This window comes from Elephas maximus, chromosome 3 (genome assembly GCF_024166365.1).
Source record: "Elephas maximus indicus isolate mEleMax1 chromosome 3, mEleMax1 primary haplotype, whole genome shotgun sequence".
NCBI classification, from domain to species: Eukaryota; Metazoa; Chordata; class Mammalia; order Proboscidea; family Elephantidae; genus Elephas; species Elephas maximus.
Genome location: NC_064821.1, coordinates 323,447 through 350,196, shown reverse-complemented (window position 1 = coordinate 350,196; position 26,750 = coordinate 323,447). Strand labels below are relative to the sequence as shown.

General features: G+C 57.1%; 1 protein-coding gene across 1 annotated transcript; it reads right to left on the bottom strand.

Moving 5' to 3' along the window:
- Position 1: 1 nt before the first annotated feature.
- HCN2 (hyperpolarization activated cyclic nucleotide gated potassium and sodium channel 2) lies at positions 2-23,506 on the bottom strand. The gene is made up of 8 exons (XM_049876057.1): positions 22,863-23,506; positions 12,685-13,108; positions 11,802-11,963; positions 7,260-7,478; positions 5,739-5,885; positions 2,484-2,724; positions 2,125-2,289; positions 2-807 (listed from the first exon to the last, which is right to left on the bottom strand). Exons 1-8 carry the CDS (start codon positions 23,504-23,506, stop codon positions 92-94), a joined length of 2,718 nt encoding a protein of 905 aa, XP_049732014.1. The 3' UTR covers positions 2-91.
- Positions 23,507-26,750: the final 3,244 nt, after the last annotated feature.

Below are 26,750 nucleotides of genomic sequence, written 5' to 3'. Positions count from 1 at the left end.
GGCCGGGGCAGCGCGGGATGGCATGGCTTTGGTCTGATGGACGGGCCCGCGGCCCCGGCCCGCCCGGTCCCCCAGGGCGGCACAGCGAGGGTCACAAGTTGGACGAGAGGCGCGAGCGCGCGGAGTCCAGCGGGTCAAGGGCGCCGGCGGTGGCGCTGGGCGAGGCCGAGTCCCTGCGGTCCGGGCTGGGTGCAGGGGTCCGAGCGGCGGCGGGCGCGGGGCCCAGGCGCGGTGTGGAGCTGCTGGCCGGGCGCGCTGGGGCCGCGGGGCCCGGGCCGGCGGCGGTGGCGGCGGCGGCGTTCGCGCCATGGGGCAGCGAGGGCTGCGAGGCTGACAGCGGGCGCGACGCGCGGCTCAGGCGGCGCGCAGGCAGCGCGGGCCCGGCGCGGGGCCCGGCAGGGGAGCCGGGGGCGCCGGCGTAGGGCGAGGGCGAGGTCCGCGGCGCCCGGGGGCTGGCGGGCGCGCCCTGGGGGCTGGCGGCGGGCGGCGCGGGCCCGGGCGCCTGGGGTGCGTGCGCAGGGGGCGCGCGGCGCACGAGGCGCGGCGAGCCGAGGGCCAGCGGCCCCACGAGTGGGCGCGCCGCTTGCGGGCAGAAGCTCATAGCCACCGCCTGCTGCAGCGTGGCGATGGCCGAGGTGACCTGCGGCGGCGGCGGCGGCGGGAAGAGCGCGCGGCCGCGCTCCGCCTGCTGCACCATCTCGCGGTCGTACTTGACGATCTCCTGGATGATGGCGTTCTCCTGGTTATTGAACACGCCCGAGTGGAGATCGTGCTGCACCTTGTGGAGCAGAATCGAGTTCTTCTTGCCTGCGGGCCAAGACGAGCGCTGAGCGCGGGAGCGCCCTCTGTCTACAGCAGGCACAGGAGTGTATAGCAAGAAACTACGTAGTGCCTGCTGTTTATAGCAAGCAGATATGGCACATCTCTGCACACACCAAGCATATGTTGAATACTTACTGTGTACCCGCAAAGCACAGGTTGAGCACCTGCTGTATACAGCACAAAGGTATTCAGTGCCTGCTGTGTACAGAAAGCTGGCATGGAGTGTATCCACGTACAACAAGCATATATTGAATGCCTACTGTCTGTCTACCCCAAAAGCACACACTAAGCACCTGCTATATACAGCAAACAAGTATTGACCACCTGCATACAGCAAGGAGGTATCCATTGTCTCCTATGTACAGCAAGCCCATGGAGCCCCTGCTGTGTACAGCAGATACACATGGACCACCTCCTGCATACAGCAAGCGCATGAGTGCCTACTGTGTACAGCAAGCAGATATTGAGCGCTGAAGGTGTAAGGCAAACACCAGACACCTGTGGTGTACAGCATATAGCAAGCATGTGTTAAGCACCTACTGTATCTAAGCGCCTGATGTACACAAGTGTGTTGAACACCTACTGTGGAGAGCAAACACATCCAGCGCTTTCTCGTACTGTGGGTTCTTCCCTCTTACACCTCCCTGCCCAGGCACAGTGTGGAGCCATTGTCTTCATGTCCACAAATGGCACAAGGGCCACTACAGCCCTGACTCCAGCGTCCGGTCATCAGGAAGTCCTGAGGGCTCACCTCAACCATATCAGGCCACCCCCTCACCAAGCCAGACCCCATCTTCCTGCACCCACTCCTGCCCTCCCTTGAAAAATGCAAATCTGACCCGGTCCTCCACCTGCCTAGAATCTCCCATGGCCCCCTAATGCTCCTGACTTACAGTCCAAACTCCCTATGTATCTGGCCCCAGCCTGCCTCTCTGACCTCCTTGCCAGGCTTCCCTGTCTCCCTGGAGTTAGGCCTTTGCAAGTGCTTCATCCAATCCTGGAACACGCCCTTTTCCCCTCTTCTACCTGGCAATGCTCACTCATCCTGGTTTCCCCTTAGCATCACCTCCTCAGGGAAGCCCCACCCCACACTCCGGTCCTCTCCCCTGTGACACAGGACAACTCTTGTATCTCCTGGTCCGCCATCTACAACCCCTGCCACACAGTAGACACTCAACAAATATGTGTCCAGTGGGTCAGAGTTCACACAACTGGCAACACCCTGTGCCTTCTGGACCAGGGTAGGAGGCTGGGTCAGAGAACTGCCCCCTCGGGACACCCCAGCAGGGAGGAGCCACTCACCAATGCGGTCCAGACGGTCGATGGCGACGGTCTCGAAGGCACGCCGCATCATGGGGTACTCCTCCAGCACCTCGTTGAAGTTGTCCACGCTCAGCGAGTAGAGGCGGCAGTAAGTGTCGGCCCGCACGCTGGCCGTGCGCCGGCCCCGCGTCAGCAGGCAGATCTCTGCAGGTGGCCGAGGGAGGCACCTTCAGCCGCTGTGCAGCCCGTGAGCACAGCCCGGCCTCCCGCCTTTGCTGGTGTCGGACCTCCTCTTCCTCCCAGGGACCCTTCCTTCCCATGGCTGGCCCACTGCCTGGCTGCTGTTCCCCCTTCCCCTTCCTCCCCAGCTGTGTCCCCCACAGCCTGCAAACACTCACCCCCGAAATAGGAGCCATCAGACAGCTTCATCTCCTTGTTGCCCTTGGTGAGCACGCTGACCACGCCATGTTGGATGAAGTACATCTTCCTGCCGATGGTGCCCTCGCGGATGATGTAGTCGCCCGGCTGGAAGACCTCGAACTTGAGCTTGGTCAGCATGGCTGTCACGAAGTTGGGGTCGGCATTGGCGAACAGTGGCATGGAGGCCACCAGCTTCCGGCAATTGAAGTTGACAATCTCCTGTGGGGGGGGGGGCAGGAGGCAGGCGTGGTGTCAGGACATGGGTCTGGCTCCTGCTTGCATCTCACCATTTTGTCTCTCAGCTCCTAGGTTTCCTCATCTGTGAAATGGGTTTATAATCTCACCCAAACTGAATGACCAAACTCTGGGAGTTTTCCACCAAGGACAGGATGCTCATCGATTCCCTCACTATTTAACACCATATTGGTGATACCAGCTCACGCAATTAGACAGGAAAAAGCAATTGGAGACACAAGAATTGGAAAGGAAATAATAAAATCATTTCTCTTTGCAGATAAAATGACTGTCTGGAAAACCCAGAGGAATCGACAGAAGAACTACCACAATGAGGAAGCTTAGTAAAATAACAGGCCATTAAAAAAAAAAAAAAAAATCAAAGACCTTAAAACGAATCACTGAGGTAGAAGTAAGGTGATGGTTGCCCCTAGAAGGGGGCTTCTGGGGATGGAGATGTCCCATGTTTGGCCCGGGTGGTGGTACACAGAATGTTCACTTTATGGAACATCCGAAACGTGGGTGCTTTCTGTAAGATGCATTTCAAAAAAAAGAAAATCTTACTTTAAAAAGAACTGCAACGGCCTTTGTCTCTACAAAAAAAACCCTTTTAGGAGAAGCCACAGTGGATGAGATGAAGTTTTTTACAACGGCAGAGAGAACTAAGTGAGATGCCTTGAAGTGAACGTAACAAGCAGTGTCCAGCCCTATATGAAGAAAATGCCAAAACTCTCCTGAAGAGGGGGGCTTAACAAACTCAGAGTTGGAACACTTTTCCCATCGTGAAGATGTCCTTTCTCCCTGCTCATGTACTCATTTCACGGGATCCCGATGAAAACACTGTCAGGTCTGATTTTTAAAAACTGGAGCTAGACAAGTTCCTTTAGAAGAAATGAGCAAGAAGAGAGCAGGAAACCCCTCAGAAAGATACAATGTGTAGAAATAACACGTTACCGTGTGATACTATTTTAAGAAGAAAAAGGTATAGGAATACCAGAAGGGCTGGCCTCACTCATGTGTCTGCGATGGCTGTCTTTGCACAGCAAGATTGAAGTTCTTTTTTCTTTTGTGGATCTCTGGGTTTTCCAAGCTCTCTGTATGAGCCTGTATTATTTGTATAATTAGAAAAAACAGTATTAAAAAATACGCACTACTGTACATGACTGGTCACACATGGAACAGATAGAGAAGGGTTGGAAAGCAATTTTAGGTTCTTTTCTTTTTTAAAAATGAGCTTCATCAATAAATAAATGCATTCAGATATCAAAATGAAAGACGGAAGGAGAGAGGGAAGGAGAAAGGAAAGAATGAGAAGGAAAGAGAGAAGGAGGGAGGAAAGAAGGTAAACCAGGAGGAAACGAGGTAGGGTCAATGACAGGAGCTAGGCTTACTTGAATGTTTCTTGTTTTGTAGATTAGACTTTGGAACTATGTCAATGTTTAAATGATTATCAAATACAACCAAATATTTTCAGTGGAGAGAACCACAGCCTGTGTTTCGGGAAACGATGCATGTATAAATGGTCCCTCCACCTCCAGAAGAAATCCAGCACCCCCCTCGGCCCCAAGAATTGTGACCTTCCCCTCCCCCACTCCTTAAACCCCACCGTCCCCTCCTGAGGCCTTTGTCCTTGCTGTGCCCTCCACCTGGGGTGTCCTGCACGCATCCCTGCACAGCTCACACCTAGCCTGCTTCAGACATAGCTTTTCCAACCTCAGCAACCGAGCCTCCCCCTTTTCCCAGCGAAGCTGGCTCCCTCCTCCTGCTGCACAATCCCTCTTTCTCTGACACCATGAATTCACTGGCTGTCACTCAGCCCCACCTCCCTGAGGCCAGGACCCACAGATGTGGTCACTGCTGCAGCCCAGCATGGGGCAGGGCACACAGGTAGTGCTCAATAAGTGCTTGGTGAGTGTTGTGGCTTGAATTGTGTCACCCAAACAGAGGCGTTGAAGTCTTAACCCTGGCACGTGAGAACGTGACCTTGTTTGGGAATAGGGTCTCTGCAGATGGAATTAGCCGCTGTGAGGTCCCCCTGGAGGAGGGTGGGCCCTGACCCACTGCCTGGTGTTTTTATAAGAGAGAAATCTGGACACAGAGACACAGAGGGAAGATACCATATGACGACGGAGGCAGAGAGGGGGTGACGTGGCCACAAGCCCAGTCTGGAGCCACAGAAGCTGGAAGGGACAAGGAAGGCTCCTGCCCTGGAGCCTTTAGAGGGGGCACGGCCCTGCCGATACCCTGAATTCAGACTCCCAGCCTCCAGAACTCTGAGAGACTAAGTGCCTGTTGTTTGCAGCTGCCTAGTTGTTAGTGTGTGGGGCTTTGTGACAGTGGCCCTGGTGCACTCGGAGTATAGACAGAGGATGAAAGGACGGATGGGGCAGTGACATGTCCGTGGTGCTGAGTATTGGTAGCAGCTGCACCTATTGGACACTGTGTACAGGTGCCCTGTACTTGGCTCTACTGCACCTCAGAGACAGTTATTCCTCCCTCTGACACAAAGGTCAAATTCCCCCCTCAAGGTCACAGGGCCCTAAGGGGCAGAGCTGTACAGTCTGCCTGTCTGTGGTCTTCCCCTTTGTCTAGCACAGACCCCAGCCAGTCCTCCAATGGGGCAAACGGAATCAGGTAGGGGTGTTGGGACCTGGGACTACTGGGGAAGGGGGTGACCTGGGGTATGGGAGATGGTGGCCGACAGCAGGGCCAACAGCAGGTGAGGGTGTGTGTAAAAGTCTAGCTTAACTCCTTCATGCTGCAGCTGGGGCCAGCCCCTCCTCGCCTCCAGGACTGGGCCGAGTCTGGCAGCTGGGGAGAGGCTGGAAAACCGCAGAGTGTGGTTGGCCCTGCTCCCCCCCTCCCCCAATGCATGCCCCACACCTCCCGCAGCAGCCCGTTGAGCTCCCCCAGGAGGCTGTCTTCGTCCCACCCCCCGCACCTCCCGCAGCAGCCCCTTGAGCTCCCCCAGGATGCTGTCTTCGTCCCACCCCCCGCACCTCCCGCAGCGGCCCGTTGAGCTCCCCCAGGATGCTGTCCTCGTCAAACATCTTGCCCTGGTAGCGGTGCTCATAGTAGTCGTGGATCTTCTGACGAAAGTCGGCGGGCAGCTTGTGGAAGGACATGTACTGCTCCACCTGCTTGTACTGTAGGCAGAAGGTGGGGAGGGGTCAGCCCAGGCCCCCCAACTTCACAGCAATGAGACACAGAACACCTGGTACATAAGCATTTCAGATAAACAACAAAAACACTTAAGTGTAAATATAGCCTACGCAGTATTTGGTATATACTTATGCTAGAAAATATCACTCATTGTTTTTCTGAAATTCGAATAATAACTAGGCCTCCTGAATTTTGTCTGGCAGCCCTACCCCTGAGAAATGGGTGACAAGCTCAATCCCAGGCCCCTCACATGAGTCTGGGTTGATCCTCGACCCCCTTCCAGGTTCCCCTCCCTGCTGATCTTTCCAGAAACTGCTGGCTGGGTCAGCTCCTCCTGAGCTGGGAAGGGGTGCAGGCATGGGTGCCAGGCCCTGCTGTCCCAGAAAGGCACCTGGGAAGCCCCAGCCCTGCTTCCGCCCAGCCCCCAGCTGGCTGCAGCTGCCCTGAGCTCAGCAGAACCCATGACGGCAGGCGGATGGCGGCACCAGCTCATGTTTGGGTGAGAGGCCCTGCAGCTTCCGAACAGCCGGGGCACTTGGCACCGGGCCCCATTGACCCAGCCGACCCACTGCCCTGCTGAGGGGGGGTGGCTCAAAGCCTCCCACCCAGGGCCAGCCACCAAGTAGGGGTGTAGGATGATGGGGTGGCATCCAGAGGGGGAGAGAGGTAAAACTGAGGCAGACGGTGGAGTGCGAGGTCAGGTCTCATGGTGTGTAGCCCTGCGGGGCCAACATCCCGCCCCCCCCTTGGCCCCTCCCAGCCCCTCAGGCCCCACATGCCCACCCTGGGACTAGCCCTATGGAAATTCTCCCAGACCCCAAGGCCAGGTCTGGGTGACTGGCCACTCTTCCCAGAACCTCCCCCATGTCCCCAGCCGCTGTGCGTCCTTGAGTGACCCCGGGCCTCTCAGACTCCGTGAAGCACCTTTCCACTGAGAGCCTCATCCTGAAATGGCCCAGAGACCCAACATGGGCCTGACTCCCTCCCTCCTCCCTCTCCCCTGCCTCCCACTGATCCCCCCAGCTCCATCCCCCAGGGAAAGGCTCCTGGGTCTGGGGTCTTTCTGCCTGAGAAGCCACCGTTCCTCCACCTGTAACACCCAAGGGCCCTCCCCTCCAGTTCCTACACCTGGGTCCCCACTGCCTCTGCCCTGACTACAGGGAATGTGGGGAAGTGCCTCACCCCCAGGCCCCCAGTTCAGGGCCATGCCTCCCCTCTCAGGCTCCCAGGGCCATGCCTCCCCACTCAGGCTCCCAGGGCCATACCTCCCCCCTCAGGCTCCCAGGGTGTGCCTCCCCTCTCAGGCTCCCAGGGCGTGCCTCCCGCCTCAGGCTCCCAGACAAGCCTGCCCCACAGACCTTCTCTTGATACTGGCGCCGCGAGGAATCCAGCGACTGGATGAGGGCAGTGGCGTGGCCAATGAACATGGCGTAGCAGGTGGCACCCACAATCATGCTCAGCATGGTCAGCCAGATGTCGGTCATGCTCTCGGGTGCCTGGCGGCCGTAGCCGATGCAGAGCATGTGGCTCATGGCCTTGAAGAGAGCGAAGGAGTAGAGCTCACTCCAGGAGTGGTTCTGCAGGCAGAGAGTGCAGGTGAGCAGGCACTCATGGCCGGGGGACCCTCGACCCACACAAAGGTGCCCAAGGGGGTGAGCTCCCCACGACCTAAGGTAACCAAGAGAAATCGGCAACAGGGAGTAACCAGGGCCTGCACCCCAGCTGTGTGGGAGAGTTACAATCAGAATGATTTTGCCAATAGGGAAACTGAGGCTCAGGGAGATGATGTGACGTGCACATGTGTCATGTGAGAAAGTAGGGGCAGGCCTAAAGCTTCCTTCCCACTCACTTGTGGGAAAACTGAGGCCCAGAAGGGCACCTTCCCCCTCTCCTTTGTGGTCTCTGCCCAGAGCGTCTGTCAGGACAGAGGAGGTGAAATTTCCAGGAACCTCGGGGACAGGCCCATTAGGGGCACGGGGTCAGAGCAGAGGGCCAGGACAGGGAGGGCAGAGGCACCAGGCAGCACCCAGGAGGCCCTGCCCCTCAAGTCCTCAGCTGACCCGGCTGGGGAAAGGGGGAGCGGGCCCCGTTCAGGAAATGGGGCCACATGCGCGGGTGTCTGCCAGACAATGGGCCGCCTCAGCCGGGTAGCTGTGCCAGGCGCCAGGGCGGGCGCCCACGGGTTTTCCCTCTGCAGCTCCTTCCCCCATCGGTGCCCACCTGCTCTGTGCCCAGCCCACGAATCATCGCAACCCACACACATGCCCCCCGGGGCCCTGCTCCCTGCAGCAAGAAGGCTCACTGCAGCGCTAACCCGGCCTTCACCTCTGCCTCAACACAGATTCGCACCTTCCTGCCGGTGACTCAGCCAGGGGCACCAACACTGGGCCTCCCTGTATTTATGTTTGTTTCTTAGGGTACTGCTATGGGTTGAATTGTGTCCCCCAAAATATGTGCTGTAAATCCTATTTCTATGCTTGTGGTTATAATCCCATTTAGGAATGGGATGTCTTTGTTATGTTAATGAGGCAGGATTAGTGTAGGGTGTGTCTTGAGTCAATCTCTTTTGAGACATGAAAGATTGAACAAGCCAACAAGAGAGCAGAGATGGGGGAAGATAGGTGCCACGCGAAGATCACCTGGGAGCAAAAGCTCAGAGAGACAAGGACCTTCCCCCAGAGCCCTCAGAAGAGAAGTCTTCCCCTAGAGCTGGTGCCCAGAATTCAGACTTCTAACCTCCTAAACTGTGAGAAAATGAATTTCTGTTTGTTAAAGCCATCCACTTGTGGTATTTCTGTTAGAGCAGCACGAGATGACTAAGACAGGTACAAAATGCCACTTTCCCCATTGAGGGTCTCAGCATAAAAGCTTCTTTTAAATAAATTTATGTAAATTAAAGAGAGGACTCAATTTAAAGAAAAGTATTAAATAGATTTTTTTTTTTTCTATGGGTGACTAAAAGTGATCACAACTCAGTGGTGACTCCCAAGGAGGAGGTCCAGAGTGATCTGGGATCTGACTCAAAGACATCGTCACCTCCCAGATCTATCCTGAAGTACAATGCTGTACATACGCCTACAAGGAAGACCAGTTAACACGACTATTATTCACATTTATGCACCAACTGCTAAGGCCAAAGATGAAGAAATAGAGGATTTTTTCAGCCGCTGCAGTCTAAAATTGATCAAACATGCAATCGAGATGCATTAATAATTACTGACGATTGGAATGCGAAAGTTGGAAACAAAGAAGAAGGATCAGTAGTCGGAAAATATGGCCTTGGTGATAGAAACAATGCCGGAGATCAAATGATAGAATTTTGCAAGACCAACGACTTCTTCATTGCAAATACCTTCTTTCACCAACATAAACGGCGACTATACACATGGACCTCGCCAGATGGAACACACAGAAATCAAATTGACTACATCTGTGGAAAAAGACGATGGAAAAGCTCAATGTCATCAGTCAGAACAAGGCCAGTGGCCGACTGTGGAACAGACCATCAATTGCTCATATGCAAGGTCAAGCCGACACTGAAGAAAATCTGAGCAAGTCCACGAGAGCCAAAATATGACCTTGAGTATATCCCACCTGAATTTAGAGATCATCTCAAGAATAGATTTGACGCATTGAACACTAGTGACCGCAGACCAGACGAGTTGTGGAAAGACATCAAGGACATCATCCATGAAGAAAGCAAGAGGTCACTGAAAAGACAGGAAAGAAAGAAAAGACCAAGGTGGATGTCAGAGGAGACTCTGAAACTTGCTCTTGAGCGTCGAGCAGCTAAAGCAAAAGAAAGAAATGATGAAATAAAAGAACTGAACAGAAGATTTCAAAGGGCGTCTCGAGAAGACAAAGTAAAGTATTATAATGCCATGTGCAAAGAGCTGGAGATGGAAAACCAAAAGGGAAGAACACGCTCTGCGTTTCTCAAGCTGAAAGAACTGAAGAAAAAATTCTAGCCTCGAGTTGCAATAGTGAAAGATTGTATGGGGAAAATATTAAACGACGCAGGAAGCATCAAAAGAAGATGGAAGGAATACACAGAGGAGTCATTACACCAAAAAGAATTAGTCGATGTTCAACCATTTCAAGAGGTGGCATATGATCAGGAACCGATGATACTGGAGGAAGAAATCCAAGCTGCTCTGAAGGCGTTGGCAAAAAAAAAAAGGCTCCAGGAATTGATGGAATATCAACTGAGATGTTTCAACAAACAGATGCAGCACTGGAGGTGCTCACTCATCTATGCCAAGAAATATGGAAGACAGCTACCTGGCCAACTGACTGGAAGAGATCCATATTTATGCCTATTCCCAAGAAAGGTGATCCAACCAAATGTGGAAATTATAGAACAATATCATTAATATCACACACAAGCAAAATTTTGCTGAAGATCATTCAAAAACAGCTGCAGCAGTATATCGACAGGGAACTGCCAGAAATTCAGGCCGGTTTCAGAAGAGGACGTGGAAGCAGGGATATCATTGCTGATGTCAGATGGATCCTGGCTGAAAGCAGAGAATACCAGAAGGATGTTTACCTGTGTTTATTGATTATGCAAAAGCATTCAACTGTGTGGATCATAACAAACTATGGATAACACTGCGAAGAATGGGAATTCCAGGACACTTAACTGTGCTCAGGAGGAACCTTTACATAGATCAAGAGGCAGTTGTTTGGACAGAACAAGGGGATACTGATTGGTTTAAAGTCAGAAAAGGTGTGTGTCAGGGTTGTATTCTTTTACCATACCTATTCAATCTGTATGCTGAACAAATAATCCGAGAAGCTGGACTATATGAAGAAGAACGGGGCATCAGGATTGGAGGAAGACTCATTAACAACCTGCGTTATGCAGATGATACAACCTTGCTTGCTGAAAGTGAAGAGGACTTGAAGCACTTACTAATGAAGATCAAAGACCACAGCCTTCAGAATGGATTACACCTCAACATAAAGAAAACAAAAATCCTCACAACTGGACCAATGAGGAACATCATGATAAATGGAGAAAAGATTGAAGTTGTCAAGGATTTCATTTTACTTGGATCCACAATCAACAGCCATGGAAGCAGCAGTCGAGAAATCAAAAGACGCACTGCATTGGGCAAATCTGCTGCAAAGGACCTCTTTAGAGTGTTGAAAAGCAACGATGTCACCCTGAAGACCAAGGTGCGCCTGACACAAGCCATGGTATTTTCAATCACATCATATGCACGTGAAAGCTGGACGATGAATAAGGAAGACCAAAGAAGAGTTGACGCCTTTGAATTGTGGTGTTGGCGAAGAATATTGAATATACCGTGGACTGCCAAAAGAACGAACAAATCTGTCTTGGAAGAAGTACAACCAGAATGCTCCTTAGAAGCAAGGATGGCGAGGCTGCGTCTCACATACTTTGGACATGTTGTCAGGAGGGATCAGTCTCTGGAGAAGGACATCATGCTTGGCAGAGTACGGGGTCAGCAGAAAAGGGGAAGACCCTCAATGAGGTGGATCGACACAGTGGCTGCAGCAATGAGCTCGAGCATAACAACGATTGTGAGGATGACGCAGGACTGGGTAGTGTTTCGTTCTGTTGTGCATGGGGTCACTATGAGTCAGAACCCACTTGACGGCACCTAACAAGTGCTGATGGGCTAACATGGACAGCCCCCAGGAGCACTAATGGGGGGGCTTCAGGCATGAAGAACCCCCAGGAGCACTAATGGGGGGGGCTTCATGCATGGACAACCCCCAGGAGCACTAATGGGGGGACTTCAGGCATGGACAACCCCCAGGAGCACTAATGGGGGGCTTGGAGCATGGACACCAAGGCCTTGCGTTTGGGTTTGAGTCTCGGGTGGGCAGCCTCTCCGGGGCCTGTTTCCCGCCTGCGCCCGGGGGCTCACCACCATGTTGTTGATGGAGACCCAGCAGTTGTGTGGGAAGTCCTGCAGCATGGGCACCAGGAACTGGAGGCAGCCGTCCCAGTGACACAGAAGCAGCATCATGCTTATGAGGTTGCAGATACGCATGACGGCGCTGGCCAGGTCGTAGGTCATGTGGAAGATCTGCGGGGGCGGCCTGTGAGGCTTCCCTCCCCTGAGCCGCCCCCCAGCCAGCCCCTTTCTGTCTGGATTGTTGGAGCCCGCGGCCCTCGGCGTCCTGCCCCTTCTGCCACCCCTCACCCCACCCCGCAGCTCCGCAGCACCCACTGGGCCCGGTCCCCAGCTCTTCCCCCCCGCTCCCCCATCAGAGCCTTGTCCCCCGCCCCGGAAACTGAGAGCGACAGCGGGGGCGACGATGCTCCCTCTAGGCTCTCGCGGTGTCTGCTGTGCAGCAGGAGTCGGGTCAGACTCAGTCCAGAGGCGGACTTGGCGCGGTGGCCTGCACGGAGGCGGGGGTGGGTCTCGGAAACGTGACTTCGCTTCTCTGAGTCTCCACGTTCGCAGTGCCAATGTGGCTGCTGAACCCGCCTCTCACGCGGGGAACGAGGAGGGGGGGATGGGTGTGTCCTTGCGCTGTGACCTCCGTGGCCCGCCGGAGGCCTGCAGTCCCGGTGACCCCACCCGGTGCGGTGACCTAGAGCAGGCCCAGCCCTAACACCTTGCCCCGGCCCCTAGCACCCTTCAGCCCCACCCCTTGCCCACACCCACAGACCCCACCACCTGGTGCCCCTCAGAGCCCCGCACCTGTGGCCCCCGCCCCGTACCCTCACCACAGCGCAACTGCGACCCCTGCCTCGTACCCCCACCACAGCGGCCACCCGCACCCAAACCACAGTGCCCTCACCTCCTCCCACTGGTGGATGTAACGGATGAGGCGTGACAGGCGCAGGAGCCGCAGAAGGCTGAGGATCTTGGTGAAGCGCACGATGCGCAGGGCGCGCGCCGTCTTGTAGACCTCCGAGTCGATGCCCTTCTCCACGATGAGGAAGATGTAGTCCACGGGGATGGAGGACACGAAGTCCACCACGAACCACGTGCGCAGGTACTTCCTCTTGATCTTCTCGGGGTCCAGGATGATTTCCGTGTTGTCCTCTATGACAATGCCGGTGCGGAAGTTCAGCACCAGGTCCATGAGGAAGAAGGTGTCGGAGACCACGTTGAACACGATCCACGGGGCCGTGGTCTCATCCTTGAAGAAGGTGATGCCCACGGGAATAATGATCAGGTTTCCCACCATGAACAGCAGCATCGTGAAGTCCCAGTAGAACCTGGGGGGTAGGCAAAGGGCAGGTCACAGCTCCAGGACAAGACTCCCGCCTGGCATGCCTTACCTACCTCCCCCACCAGCCCTCAAACCCGCCTAATCTGGCTCCTCACGAAAACACAAAATGTGACCCCTGGTCATCATCTCTGGGGCGGACCCCCCTCTAGGAAGCCCACCCAACCCCCAGACAGCTGGGCACCCACTTGGCTCTCTAGCCCAGGTCGTCCCCTAGCCTAGCTCCCACCTCCACTCCTTGAAGAATCAAGAGTCCTCATGAGCCCAAGAGGTCACTCAAAAATAGATTAAATGTTTTGCCTGATCAAAAAAGAAAAAAAACCTCAACAATGTGCCTGGCACAAACTGGCCTTCAAACAGTACTAGGGAGAGGAGGGAGAGAGAGGGGCAAAGGAGAGCTGGGGGACAAAAATTTAGAGAGAGGAGGCCCGGCAGGGATGCGGAAGGGGCACAGTGGCCACGGGCACAGTGGGGCAGAGGTGGGGGAATAGGAACCTGTAGGGTGGGGACTGGCCAGGCTCAGCAGATAACGGGGTCACAGTGGTACAACACCCCTCCCCCCCGCCGCACGCCAGCCTGAGGAACGAGGTGCCCATGTGGGGCACAGGAAACCTGAGAGAAGTGGAGACACTGGCCGCATTTATATTTCTGGAAGTGCCTTTGGGGGTCAGACACAGGGAGGTGGCTGGGGCGCTGGTCCAGGAGGGAGGAGAGAGGCCAGGGCTGGGGCCAGGGCCAGAGCAGAGGGGCCACGAGGTGGGTACATGGTCAGCAGGACTTGGCAACCACTGAGATGTTTAATATAATAAATCCACATGAAAAAGTGATGACAGGCCACTTCCACCCCCAAACATGTCCAGAAGGGAACACATCTCCGAGGCCAACTCCAGATTCCACCTGGGAGAGTCTCTCAGAAAGGGCCTGCCTGTTTCAGGAGTATCTGCCACCAAGCCAGCCATGTGTTCTGAATGGAGCATCTACCCTGGAGGACTCACAGGTAGAGCTGACCCTCAGCAGCTGAGACAGTGCCAGTTAGACCCACTGCAGGGTCCTGAGGGTCTCGGTGATGACCAGATGCCCCAGCCAGGGCTTCTGAGCTGACACGCCCTGTGTAGATTCAGTCAAAATGGGGAGTCTTGAATTTCAAAGTCATTTGATTTTGCCCTTGACGGTGCAGGGAGGAGACCCTCTGCCCAGACCATAGGTCTTGTCAGCCCTTCCTAGTGCTCCTGAAGTCTTCGTTCCCCCACCCCAGGTAGACTTATGGGGAGCTGTCCCACAGGCCCAGCCCCCATCCCGTCATGGCTGGGGTCCCCACATCCATTTAGTGAAGGTTCTAGCACTCATGACAGCATCGGGGGACCCTCAAAGGCTATGACTTCCTGGGCTCTTCCTCCTCGGTGAATAGGAGAAGAGACTGAGGTTCTGAAGCACTGGCACAAAAAAAATAGAAGATTGGAAGCCCTGGCACCGGCCAGACTACAACAAGCTCCTGGTTTTAGGAGTCACTGTAAGTTGGCTCTGTCTTTCTGGACGGCACCACAAGGGCAGAGCTATTAACACCATGCCTGCCAGGTGACCCAGGCGTTTCGCTTCGGGGAATTGAGCCCAAGGAAACCATCCAAAAGGAAAAAAATGTTAAAAAGTGATTTGTACCAAGATGTTCACAGCAGCTTGGTCTGTAAGAGCCAAAGTCTGGAAAGAACCCAGCGTCTAACATCACGGTGGCATCTGCCAGACTTGGGCGACACCTGCTTCTCCTGCTTGCTGGCACGCGTGACCTTGCGCAAGTGCCTCGAGTCCCTTGGAATCTCAGCCTCTTCTCCTGTCAGTTGAGGAGAAGCCCAGGAGGTCACAGCCTTTGAGGGTCCCCTTGGATGCTGTCACGTCTGCACCTATGAAGCCTTCACAAATGGACATGGGGACCCTGGCCACATTGCGGAGGGGGGTGGGCTGGTGGGACAGCCCCTACAAACCCATCTGGGGTGCTGGAGATGCCAAGAGAGCTAAGAAGAGCCACCATGATCTGTGGAGGGGGTCTCCTCCCTGCATTGTTAAGGGCACAATCAAATGACTGCTTGAAATTCAATACACTCCCCCTCCTCCTGAATCAGGGTGTGTGTGTGGGTGCAGACCCCAGTCTGGGCCATCTGCTCATCACTGAGGCCCCTGGGGCCCCAGGCACCAAACAGGACTGAGGGGCCCACCTGCCCGCTGCCCCCCAAGGCGGCTGACTAACAGGACCACAGTTACCATTCTCTTTCTGGTTAGTCTTTCCAGGGAGGCTACAGATGGGGAAACTGAGGTTTGGTGAGATGAACCAGTAGGTGGCAGAGAGGGATTTGAACCTGGGGCCAGAGATTTGGGCCTCGGTGTCACCACCGTCCTATCTCCATTTCTCAGGGTCCTTCCCTTCTAAGCCCCCCACTAGGCAAGTGGCCCCCATTTTGCTAACTGAGGGCCACCACTTGGGCTGGGAGCAGAGGGCACAGAGGTTTGAGGCCTCCACTTCCTCTCCTCATGCCCCTTTTACCCCCATGAGGTCACCAAATCTCCATGGCAATGGCTTATCATTGGTCTGGTAACAGATGGGGAAATTGAGGCCTGGTGAGCCAAAGCGACTTGCTGAAGGTCATGCAGCAGAGACTAGAGGCTGTTGGTGTCCCCCTTCCCTCCTCGGACCCTCAGCCCAGTGTGTGCTGGGGAGGGGTCTGCTCAGGGGTCCTGCAGAGAATGTCTTAGGAGTCCCTCAGGCCCCAAAGCCCAAGGTCGGGGACACAGTGAGGACTGCTGGGCCAGCAGGATTGGAGAATCCAGCTGGGAGGCAGGCCAGGATCATAGAGGAGGCAAATTCAGGAGGTATTAGGGGCTGGGTGGGCAATTGGACCCAGGGATGGAGGATTAGCAGCTGAGCCCTCAGAGGCAGGATCAAGGATTAGGAAAGGGGGGCTCCTCAGGGGAAGACAGATGCTGGCCCGGGCGATCCTGAGACAGGACAAACATTTACGGGACCTTGGGTTTCTGGGGGACACACTAGGATGCCTGGTGGTGCGGTGGTTAAAGCACTCAGCTCATAATTGAAAGGTAGTGTGAACCCACAAGCCGCTCCACAGGGAGAAAGGTGGAAGTCTGCTTCCTTAAAGATTTACAGCCTTGGAAACCCTATGGGGCAGTTCTACTCTGTCCTACAGGGTGGCTCTGAATTGGAATCATCTTGACGGCCTTGGGTTTGGTTTTTTGTTCTTTTGAGGGGACACACTCCATAACCACACAGACCCGCCCTCCTTAGGGCTCCCTGCCCAGGTGGGGCCCAGGCACAAAGAGATGAATGAGGTGGCTTTGGAGGGTGCTGTGACCCAGACCAATGGCGGGTGGGAGCCTTTTAGACAGGGTGGGCTAGGAGGGCTTCTTGGGGGAGGTGGCGTTTAGGCTGGGGCCTGAGAATGGAGAATGAGCCACTTGGCCAAGTCCGAGGAGCTCAGCTGCAGGATCAGCCAGTCCAAACGTCCTGAGGCTGAAACAGGGTTTTCACTTTCAAAGGACAGTGTTGGGACAGAGGCTTAGGCTGAAACAGGGAATGAGGGGAGGTGGGAGGAGATGGGGCGACTGGGCTCTGAAGGGCCTTGGGGGATGGGGTGCTGGCAGGTTTTAGGTGAGAGAGAAAGATGGACAAACATGTATTTCCAGACATGCTGCTGGCGGCCAGGGCAGGAAGGGGGTGGAGGCAGTGTCCAGGTAGGAGGTGGGGGTGGCCTGTGCTGCGGGGATCTGGGTCAAGTTTCCAGGTCTGGTTGGGCATCAGTTGCTGAGGCAGGGAGCCTGGGAGATCTGAGGTGTTTAAAGCAGAGAATTCAGCAACCAGAGATTCCAAGCCTGTGGCAGGAAGCCCCTAAGGAGGGGAGGGAGTCTTGGTCACCCTGTCCCCGCCCACCTTCATGAATGACCAGGAGGCTGCTTCCTCCCCAGCTGAGGGCCCTGGGCCTCATTTCTCCCCTCTGGGAAATGGGTTTGTCTGGTGATGGTCGGCCTTCGTGCCGGGTCAGGCCCCAGGGATCCCCTCACCCCCACCACCCCAGGTAATGTGGCTTACTCCTATGTGTAATGCAGGGTTCATCACCCAGGGCTTTGGAGAGAGGGCCCCGCCCTGGTTGCCTGCTGATTCATTGAGCTGTCTGTGGCAGGGACCTCAGGGAAAGTGAGGGAGAGGGGCCTCCAGTCCTGCCCGGTCCACTGAGGCACCCCCTCCCCGGCACCGCCCCCAAACAGTATCAGCCAGGAAAGAGACCGGTCCTCTCCTTCCCCCCCCAGACCTGGCCAACAGGGACAATTCAGAGACTGTTGTTCGGTGCTGTCAACTTTGACTCATGGTGACCCCATGTGACAGGGTAGAACTGTCCCATAGGGTTTTCTAGGCTGGTTGTCTGGTTGTAATCCTTATTTACAGAACCCAATAGCTAGGGCTTTCTCCCACAGAGCTGCTGGGTGGGTTCAGTAAGCAGCTGAGTGCTCATCCTTTGCACTACCAAGGCTCGAATTCTGACACAGAGCAACCCTACAGGACAGAGTAGAACTACTTTTTTTTATAGGGTTTCCAACGAGTAGCTGGTGGAGTCAAATTGCGGACCTTTTGGTTAGCAGCCTGAGCTCTTAACCACTCCTCCATGAGGGCTTCAGTTCAAGAGAACTGACCCATAGGGTTTCCCAAGGAGCGCTGACCTTTTGGTTAGCAGCCGTAACTTTTAGCCACTGTGCCACCGGGGTTTCCAGTTCAGCTCTATGGACCTGGAAATCCACTGTAGCAGGAGAGACTGAAGTCATACCCCGGAAGCAATTACAGTAGAAACGTGACTCGTCATCTCTCTGCTCCCGACCCAGGCCACAGCTCCCAGGGAGCACACACCTGACCCACTCCAGGTCCCAATGCCAAGACTGCTTCAGCCTCCCAAATCGCCACCAACCAAGGGGTGGTGGGAAGTGGTAGAAAAGTCACCAACCAACCCCTCAGTGTCCCCACACCTGCCCAGCACCACCCTCCTCTCCAGGGACCTCCTCCTTCACACGTGTCATGTATTTCCATGTCTGAGCCTTTTTGGCATTTAGAATCGGGGGTAGCTTGTGAGGGGAACATCAATGAACTGATTTTTTAAATATTTTTTTCTGGGGGCACAGAAGACCTCACCAAGACCCCAGAAATTCTGAGAAGCCTCAGCCATGACTGTGGCCCCCAGGGGGCTCCAAAGGCACCTTCTTTCCTTCCTTTGTGCTTTGGTTTCAGGCCCAAACCTCAGTGTGTAAAAAAGGAAAATCAAACCCTCCCCAGCCATGGGGCCACCTGGGGTGAACTTTCTGCACCCCAAATCCTCTCTTCTGTCCCCCAGACTTGCCTGTCAAGTACCACACCCCCAGAAGCTCCTGAATATTTCTCCCAGCTTCTGTGTGCCCAGCACCAAGTCTGGAGTTTTAATCACAGGCCCTAGAGGTCCCAGGTTATAAATGAAGAAAAAAACAATTCCTGTCCGGATGCTCCAGCCCATGGGGACCCCATGTGTGTCACAGCAGAACTGTGCTCCGTAGGGTTTTCAACGGCAAATTTTTTGGAAGTAGATTGCTAGGCCTTTCTTCAGAGCTGCCTGCGGGTGGACCTGAACCTTCAACCTTTTGGTTAACAGCCGTGCACTTTCACTGTTTGTGCCGCCCCTGGCACCTAAATGAAGAAACTCAGCCTGGGGTGTTGCAGCCGAGGGGTCTGCCCACTCAACGAGTTCCATCAACGAACCCTGGGCACCCCGCGCTTCTGCCCGGCGGAGGCTAAAGAGCCAGTGAACAGCAAGGGGAAAAAGTCCCGTTCCTGTCTCTGAGAGGAGGGTAGAGAGTAAAGGGTGCATGTGCGCGGGCTAGGAGGTGAGGGCGGCCACCAGAAGGCCACACCAGACTTAGGTTTGAAGGATGGGAAGGCTCCGCCCAGACTGGGCCATCGGAGGGGCTAGCAGAGGGGGGTGGGTGTGATCTTTGAAACTCAGTGAGACGCTGGAGATAGCCCTGAGGGTCAGGTCCCCCCTCTCCCCTCTACACCACCAGCTCACATTTGGGGAAGCCAAGACAGAGAGGCCCAGTCAGTCACGCGTGGCACTGGGGGCAAGAACGCACACCCAGCCCCAATACCCGGTTTCCGCCTCCTGGCCTGAGCCCAGGCCTGTTCGCCACCTGGCCACCTCCGCCGCCCCACCGTTGGGCTCGCCCTGGCCGCTCCAGGTAACTAAACAGTAATTGTCCCATCTGGGTGCCACACGGGGCAGGCATCACTGGCTGGAATCAAAGTCTTGGCTGGAGGAGGTGGAGGCCCTGGGCAGGAACCTGTGGGCTGGCCAGGCCTCCCTTCTCAGTCCTCTTAAATGGTGTGTGGGGTCTACACCTTTGGGAGGCAAATAAAAAAACCCTCCAGGTCAGAAGCTGGCTCAATGGACACGAAAATAAAGAGTCGAGGGAAAGAGTGTGCTGTCTCATTAGGGCGAGAGCAATTAGGAGTATATAGCAAGGTGTGTATAAATTTCCGTATGAGAGACTGACTTGATTTGTAAACTTTCACTTAAAGCACAATAAAAAAAAAAAAAACCCTACATACAAGGCCCCTCCGCCCGCTCCATGAACAGTTTACACACACACATATATGGAGTCCTTGCATGGCATGAACAGATAAACACTCAGCTGCTAACCAAAAGGTTGGCAATTTGAACACACCCAGAGGCTCCTTGGAAAAGAGGCCAGGCATTCTCCTTCCAAAAAATCAGCCACTGAAAACTGTGTGGAGCACAGTTCTACTCTGACACACGAGTTGGGGCCAATTCAATAGCAACTGCTCTACACACAGACGTATGTATATACACAAAGATTCCACTCCTAGGTACACCCAAAAGAATTGAAAACAGGGACTCAAACACGTACACGGGCATGAATGTCCACTGCATTGCTGCTCACAACAGCTGGAAAGGGGACACGACCCACATGTCCACCAACAGAACATGGAGAAACACAAGGTGGGCCATCCAGACAACGGAATACCACTCAGCCATAAAGAGGAATGAAGCGCGGATGGGCCTTGAAAACAAGATGCTCAGCCAGGAACCAGACACAAAAGGCCACGTAGCGTATGACTCCATTTCTACGAAAAGTCTACCGTGTGCAAATCCATAGAGACAGCAAGCGGGTTAGTGGTTGTCAGGGGCTGGGGCGGGCGGTGGAGAGTGACAGCTAACGGGAGCCTGGCTTCTGTGTGGGGTGATGAAAGGGTTTTGGAAATACACGGTGGTAGTTGCGGAACATGGTGAATGTAATGCTGCTCATTTGTATACCTAAAAGCAGTTAAAATGGCAAATTTTGTGTCACGTAGACTTTATCACACAGAGAGATCATCTGCCCCAACCACATCTTGGGCAGCCCCCGGCATGCCTTTGCCTTCCACTGTCATTGCCCTGGCCAGGGTGTGAGCAGAGGCCAGGGTGTGAGCAGAGGCCAGGGTGTGAGCAGAGGCCAGGCTGCGAGCCAGGCAGGGGCTCGGGTCCCAGGCTGGCCTGCCCGATGTGAGTCACAGCTCAGCCCCTGACGGTCACCTGGATGCTTTGAGCAAGTGCCTTGACCTCTCTGTACCTCTGTTTCCTCAGGTGTAAATGAGACTAGCAACAGCGCCCACCTCACGGATCCTGTGGGGGCAAAATGAATATTCAGAAGACACCCAGGACAGTCCCTGGTCCAGGAGCTGCTCAAAAGTGCTGTCAATCAGAAGAGCCTTGAAGGCCACAGCTCCCCGCACAGATTTGTAGAAGCCCCAGCTGTACCCTACTGGGTGGCACCTTAAATCCTTTTAGCTTTGGACACTGCCACTTCCTCACCCTCAGCCACACAGCCCCTCCTTGCTTCCCCCCACAGTGACCTGTAAGCTCCTCTGTATTTCGGAGTACAGAGGGGGGCAGCGGTCTGCCCAAACGGGTCACAGTCTTCTTGTCCCCCCAGCTGCACACTGCTCCTTCCAGAGCTAAGAAGAATCCCGAAGACACCCACTGGTTGGGGTAGGGGTCAGCTGCCAGTGGCCTTGCCCACCAGCCCCCAAAGCCAGCCATGTGCCCACCACTCCTTGGCTGGTATCATGGGGGGCACAAGACACTGAGGTTAGCAGGAACTCTCTGCATCCCCCTACCCACAGTGGCTCCAATATCCCTCTCCAGGCATTCGGGATGGGCTGGGTGGACCGGGGGGCCCTGGAAAGCAAGTCCAACCTTTCTTGGAACTTCCACTTCACAGATGGGATGCTTAGCCCAGCCCTCTCCACCTGCACCATTTGCTGAGCCCCCATGGGGTTGACCAGAAGCACTTCACCCCACCGGGCTCCCCTGACCCTCCCATTCCAAAACCCACACACTGGTTGGGGCTGTGTTCAGCCCCCAAGGAAGGTCTGAGGGGTGGGAGTTGAACCCCCCCCAGGCTTTTTTCCAGGCTCAGTCCCTGACTTGTGTGCCCTTGGCCTCAGTTCCCCCAGTTGTCAAGCGCTGGGGGTACAGTAGGGGCCAGGGGAAGGGAGAGTCCCACAGCCCCACTACTCCAGCTCTGGGGATCTAGGAGCAAGGCAGGGCCCTGTGGGAGAATAAAACAGGCGGAGCGGCCTCTGGGCGCTGTCCCTGGTGCTGAAACCGCGCCGCACTCTGAGGCCTGCCGGGGGCGGTTGGGGCATCCCACCTACACCCCAGTACACCGAACTCACAGCCCCACTCACGGACACACAACGGCACACACGCACCCGCTGGCGCGCCTGTCACGCACACTTTCACAGCCACACGTCTGGCACCTGCATACCCAAACACTGCCCACCGGTGCACACCCACGTCAGTGACACATGCATGCTCACACACACCCCTCCCAAGTACATACAGTTCACACACCACTCCAACACATGCCACAGTGACCCACTGTGCAGTCACGCCCCTAGGGACACACCCCCTGTACCTGAGCCCAAGCCCCCATACCCACTCCTACCCTGCAGCCACACACAGGGTCTGCAGTAACACGCGTCCTTCACATTGGCCAGCCACACAACTTCCACTCAGGAGCGAGAACCACAGACATCCGCGGCCGTGACCCTACAAGGCCAAAGCCCCTCCACACCCACCAGATTTAATCCACAGGAGCAACCGCACGCCCACCGCCCGCGGTCAGCGACACAGCCGCAGGGCAGAAACACAAGGCCTAAGGACCCCCGTGCCCGGCGCCCCCTCCTCGCGCGCTGCGGGGACCCGGAGGAGGACGCGCCTCCCCGCGGCGCGGGGCGCAGGTGGAGACTGTGGGAGCGCGTCGAGGCCGCTTAACCCCGTTGCCGCTGGCCCCTCCCGGGCGCGTCCTTCCTGGGCGCCCTTCCTTCCTTCCTTCCTCCTTCCTTCCGCTCCGCCACCTCCCCGCGCCCACGTTCCCCTCTATTTGTCCTCTCCGCTCTTTGCACTAAGACCCCTGCGGCCCGCGACGCGCGTCCACCCCGCCCGCCGCGACGCACGGGGGCTGTCAGGGCGCGTGGGCAGGAGCGCGCCGGGGTCACCGCCGGGCCCCCTCCAGGGCGGAGTCCTGCGCTCCCGGGTCACTCCAGGGCGGGTCCGGACGCGCCCGAGGTGCCCGAGGCGGCCGAGGGGCCCGAGGCCGCTCGCGGGCGCGCCGCCGCGCCCCCCAGCTCTCCGCGGCCGGCCCCTCGGGCGTGGCGGCTCTACCTGAAGTCGCTGTAGGGGTGGATGATCCAGGCCCCCGCCGACTTGACGCGCTCCTGCTCGCGCTCCACCGCCTTCTGGCTGCCGAACATCCGCAGCGAGAACTTGTTGACGCCGGGCTGCAGGAGCGCGCCGAACTGCCGCTGCATGAAGCTGGCCTGGCTGCCGCGCGGCTCCCCCGCCGGGCCCGCCTCCTCGCTGCCCGCCTCGTCCGCCGGCGCCGGGCTCGGGCTCGGGCTCGGGCTCGGGCCCGCGGCCGCCCCGCGGCAGGAGAACGACACCTTGGGGCCCCGCGCCGGGCCCTCGGGCCCCGCGGGGCTGCACTGCGGCTCGCCGCGGCCGCACTCGCCGTTCGGGCTGCCCTTGGCCGTGCTCGCCGAGCCGGGGGTGGCCGGGCGGCCGCACGAGCTGTCGCGGCTGCGGAGCCGGGCCCGCGGGCCGCCCTCCTCGGCCGCCTCGGGGGGCGCCGCCTCGGCCCGGGGAGGCTGCGGGGCTGCCGCGGGCCCGGGACCCGGGGGCGGTGCAGGAGGCGGCGGCGGCGGCTGCGGCTGGGGGGGCGCGGGCGGCGGCGGCGGCGGCGGCCCCGGCGCGGCGGGGGTCGCGCCCGGGCTCTCCCCGGGCCGCCCGCCGCCCCCGCGCGCGTCCATGGCGAGGCGGCGCCGGGCAGTGCGGAGCGGAGCCGCCGCCGCCGGCCCGAGCCCGAGGGAGGGGGGAGACGGGGGCGGGGCGGGGCGGAGCCTCGGGGGCGGAGCCTGGCGCGGGGGGGCGCACGCGGGGGCCCCGCCTCCGCCCGAGCCCCCTCCCCGCGTGCCCCGCCCCAGCCCCGCGCGGGGGAAACTGAGGCCGCCCGTGGGACGGCCCAAGGTCACGAGGCCCGAGGCCTTGGAGCCGCACGCAGGCCTGGTCCCAGAGGGGAAACTGAGGCCCAGGGAGCGCAAGGACGCACCCAAGGTCACTGAGCCAAGCCTCCGGGCCGGGGCATCCGTGCGCGCGACCTCGGCGGGGGCCTTCTCCCAGCCTTGGTTTTTGCCTGGGTCCTGAGGGCACGGCAGGGCGGGCACCGTTCGCGCTGGAGCGATCACCACCGCGCCTGCCTCCCTTTTGTATAGGTTTGAAAATTTCTGTAATAAAAGGGTTTTGAAAAGGCCACAGACCCGTTGCTTTGTCACCCGCGGGCCCCGGACAATGGTCCTTAGGAATGTTATTTCGGGCCGGGCACGGCAGGCTTCCCAGGGTCCCACAGATGCCTCCATGGGCTGTGTAAGGGGAAACTGAGGCCCAGACTGTGACAATCCGAAGCTAAGGGGTCCCTGCTTCTCGCATGCGCCCCTGTAAGGCTGGTGGGTTTTAGATCGTGGAGGTGCCCGAGGTCATGGGGAGACCCAGAGCCCTCGTCCCCTGTCCCCTCCCACCTGCTGTCCTGCGTCGAAGCCCCGCTCCCTGGGCTCAGGCCTCAGCTGTGTCCTGGCCCCTCCTCCCCGGCTCTGGGAAAACACATGAGGGTCTGACTCTGGGGCTGGGGGATGCTTAGTGTTAGGAATGTGCAGGGGTGGGACAAAGGCCCAGGCCCCTGTCCCTAGCTCTCCATCCTCACCCAGCTCATTCAGACAAGGAAAAGAGTGATGGCGACCCAGAGGGAGAGGAAAAGGAGAAGGGGGCCTCGGGAGCCAGGGGAGGCCTAAGCCCTGCCTCCTGGGATCCTCCTGGACCCTCTGGCTCTCATACCACTGTTTGGCCTGACACGATATTGTGCCCCGTCAGGATGTCTGTGCTATGAGGACAGAGATTTGACCTGTCCCTGCACACAGTAGGTGCTCGACAGTGACTGACAGATGGTCAGATGAACCGCTCTCCCCCATGCCTGTACTTCTCTACATGCTGGATAGACTGAGCCAGGAGAGGCTGCCCCACACCCAGGACTCCAGGCCTTCACGCCCCCAGGCCCATGGACCCCCTAGGTGGCCACCCCACCTACCCTTGGCCAGACGGGTGGGTGGGCAGGCAGCTGTCTTTCCAGGGGCGGTGATGAGCAGCTGGACGGGTGGCAGAGTGGCACCACCAGGCTGCAGCCCGCCCCAGGGCAGATGTGTGTTCTGGCTGAAGGGGGGTCTTTTATGTTCACCCCAGGAAGATGTCAGGCTGGGCAGGTCGCCAGAGCCCCAGGGCTGGATGCTGAGCCAAGAGGAAAGGCAGACGGAAGCCTAGCCTGGGGACCTGCCATGCCTGAAGCGGGGTAGACAGGGCAGCTCCTCCCCTGCCCCCCAGGCCCTGCTGCCCATCTCCCTGTTCCAAGACCACAAAGGGTGCTGGCACCAGGGGGTCCCAGCCCCTTTCTAAGCCTCAGAGTGCTTTGTCATCAGTTCCTAGATGTTCCTCTCCAACCGCAGTCCCCCTAGGCCAAGCTCCCATCAGCATTTTGGGACCGGGCCCAGCTCCCCCCTTCACGCCCACTCTAAGTGCTTGTTCTGGTCAGAGTATTCCTTGCACTTAGTCATTCATTCAACAAACATTTATTGATCCCCAATTTTCAGGCACTGAAAGTCTCAGGTGGTGCGAGCAGTGGACATGCCCATCCGCTAACTAAAAGGTTGAAGGTTTGAGTCCACTCAGGCGCCTCAGAAGAAAGACTTGGCTATCTACTTCCCAACAATCAGCCACCGAAAACCCTGTGGAGCAGTTTTACTCCGACACACGGGGTTGCCATGAGCGGAGCCGACTGGGCTCAGGGGCAGTTGGTTTCGGTCTGGGGGTGCAGAAGCAAATCCAACAGTTCCCCCTTTGGCCTGGCAGACCAACAGTGAGCAGGCAGAGGAGACTGTAACAGTGAACAAGTCTGGTGCTACTTAGTGAATGTGAGATTGTCTGTCTCAAGGAGCTAAGTGCTATAAATAAACTTGGAGCAGGGAAGGCGATGTTTGGAGGTCTTATGAAGAGAACCGATGTCTGAGCAAAGAGCTGAAGGCGGGGAGGGATGGTGCCATGTGGATGTCTGCAAGAAGACTGATCTGGGCAGGCGGCAAGGCCATGCAAAGGCCCTGGGGCAGGTGGTGCCTGGCTTGTTCGAGGAGCTGCAAGGAGACCCAAGCAGCCAGACCATTGGCGAGGGAGGCCCCAGGGGGTGGGTGGCAGGAGATAAGGTCAGAAGTTGGAGGTCAGAGAGTTAAGCAGGGGTGGAGTGGGGGGGTCCCAGAGATGGTGGGGTGGAGCTAGGTTGTGTAGACAAATATAAAACTGCCAGTCAGCTCACTTCTCTAACTTGCCTAAAACCTCTCATGGCTCCTAATCCCTCCCCATGGCCATGGTGTGTCTCTACCTCCTTGCTCATGGCTCCAGGCACACAGTCTCCTCTGACCCCCACATGCCAAGCTCACTCCAGCCTCAGGGCCACTGCCCTTGGGGTTCCCGCTCTCGAGCCCCTTTCACCTGGCCCCCGGCCCCCAACCTCTCCCTTGGCATCCTCCTTGGCTTCGCCAGCCAGTCCTGCACTGCCTGCTCAGTCAGGCAGGTCCAGGATGAGGGCCCCGGGGCTTACACTAGGTGAGAGCCTTGTGAGTGACAAATCCATTAGGATTCCTGGACTTTCTTTTTGGGCCCCTTGCTAGGTTCACTCTCCCCTGGGAACTTGGGGGGTAGGGATAAGGGAGAGGGTGGGCCAAAGTCTGGTGGCCCCCACTTCTGGCTGTTTTCTTCCCGGCGCTCCCCCAGCCCTGTCCCCTGCTGCCATGTGACCTCCCCAACTGCTCTCTTGCTGCCCCCCCCCCACTGTGGGACCTTGGGGTCACTGCCCCCTGCCTTTAGACCCCCATTAAGTGGGAAGTGCTGTTTGGAATCTCAGGACCAGAGTAAGGGGCCCATTGTTGCCACAGGCAACCGCCCCTTCAGGGCCCCAGT

What these genes read in the sequence shown, in the direction of transcription:
- HCN2 (XM_049876057.1), bottom strand. Translation starts at nt 23,506, where the DNA reads ATGGACGCGCGCGGGGGCGGCGGGCGGCCCGGGGAGAGCCCGGGCGCG. An exon ending in TCTCCATCAACAACATGGTG is followed by an intron (nt 7,479 to 11,801) that starts GTGAGCCCCCGG and finishes CTCTGCCTGCAG; the next exon opens with AACCACTCCTGGAGTGAGCT. An exon ending in TGATGGCTCCTATTTCGGGG is followed by an intron (nt 2,290 to 2,483) that starts GTGAGTGTTTGC and finishes GGCCACCTGCAG; the next exon opens with AGATCTGCCTGCTGACGCGG.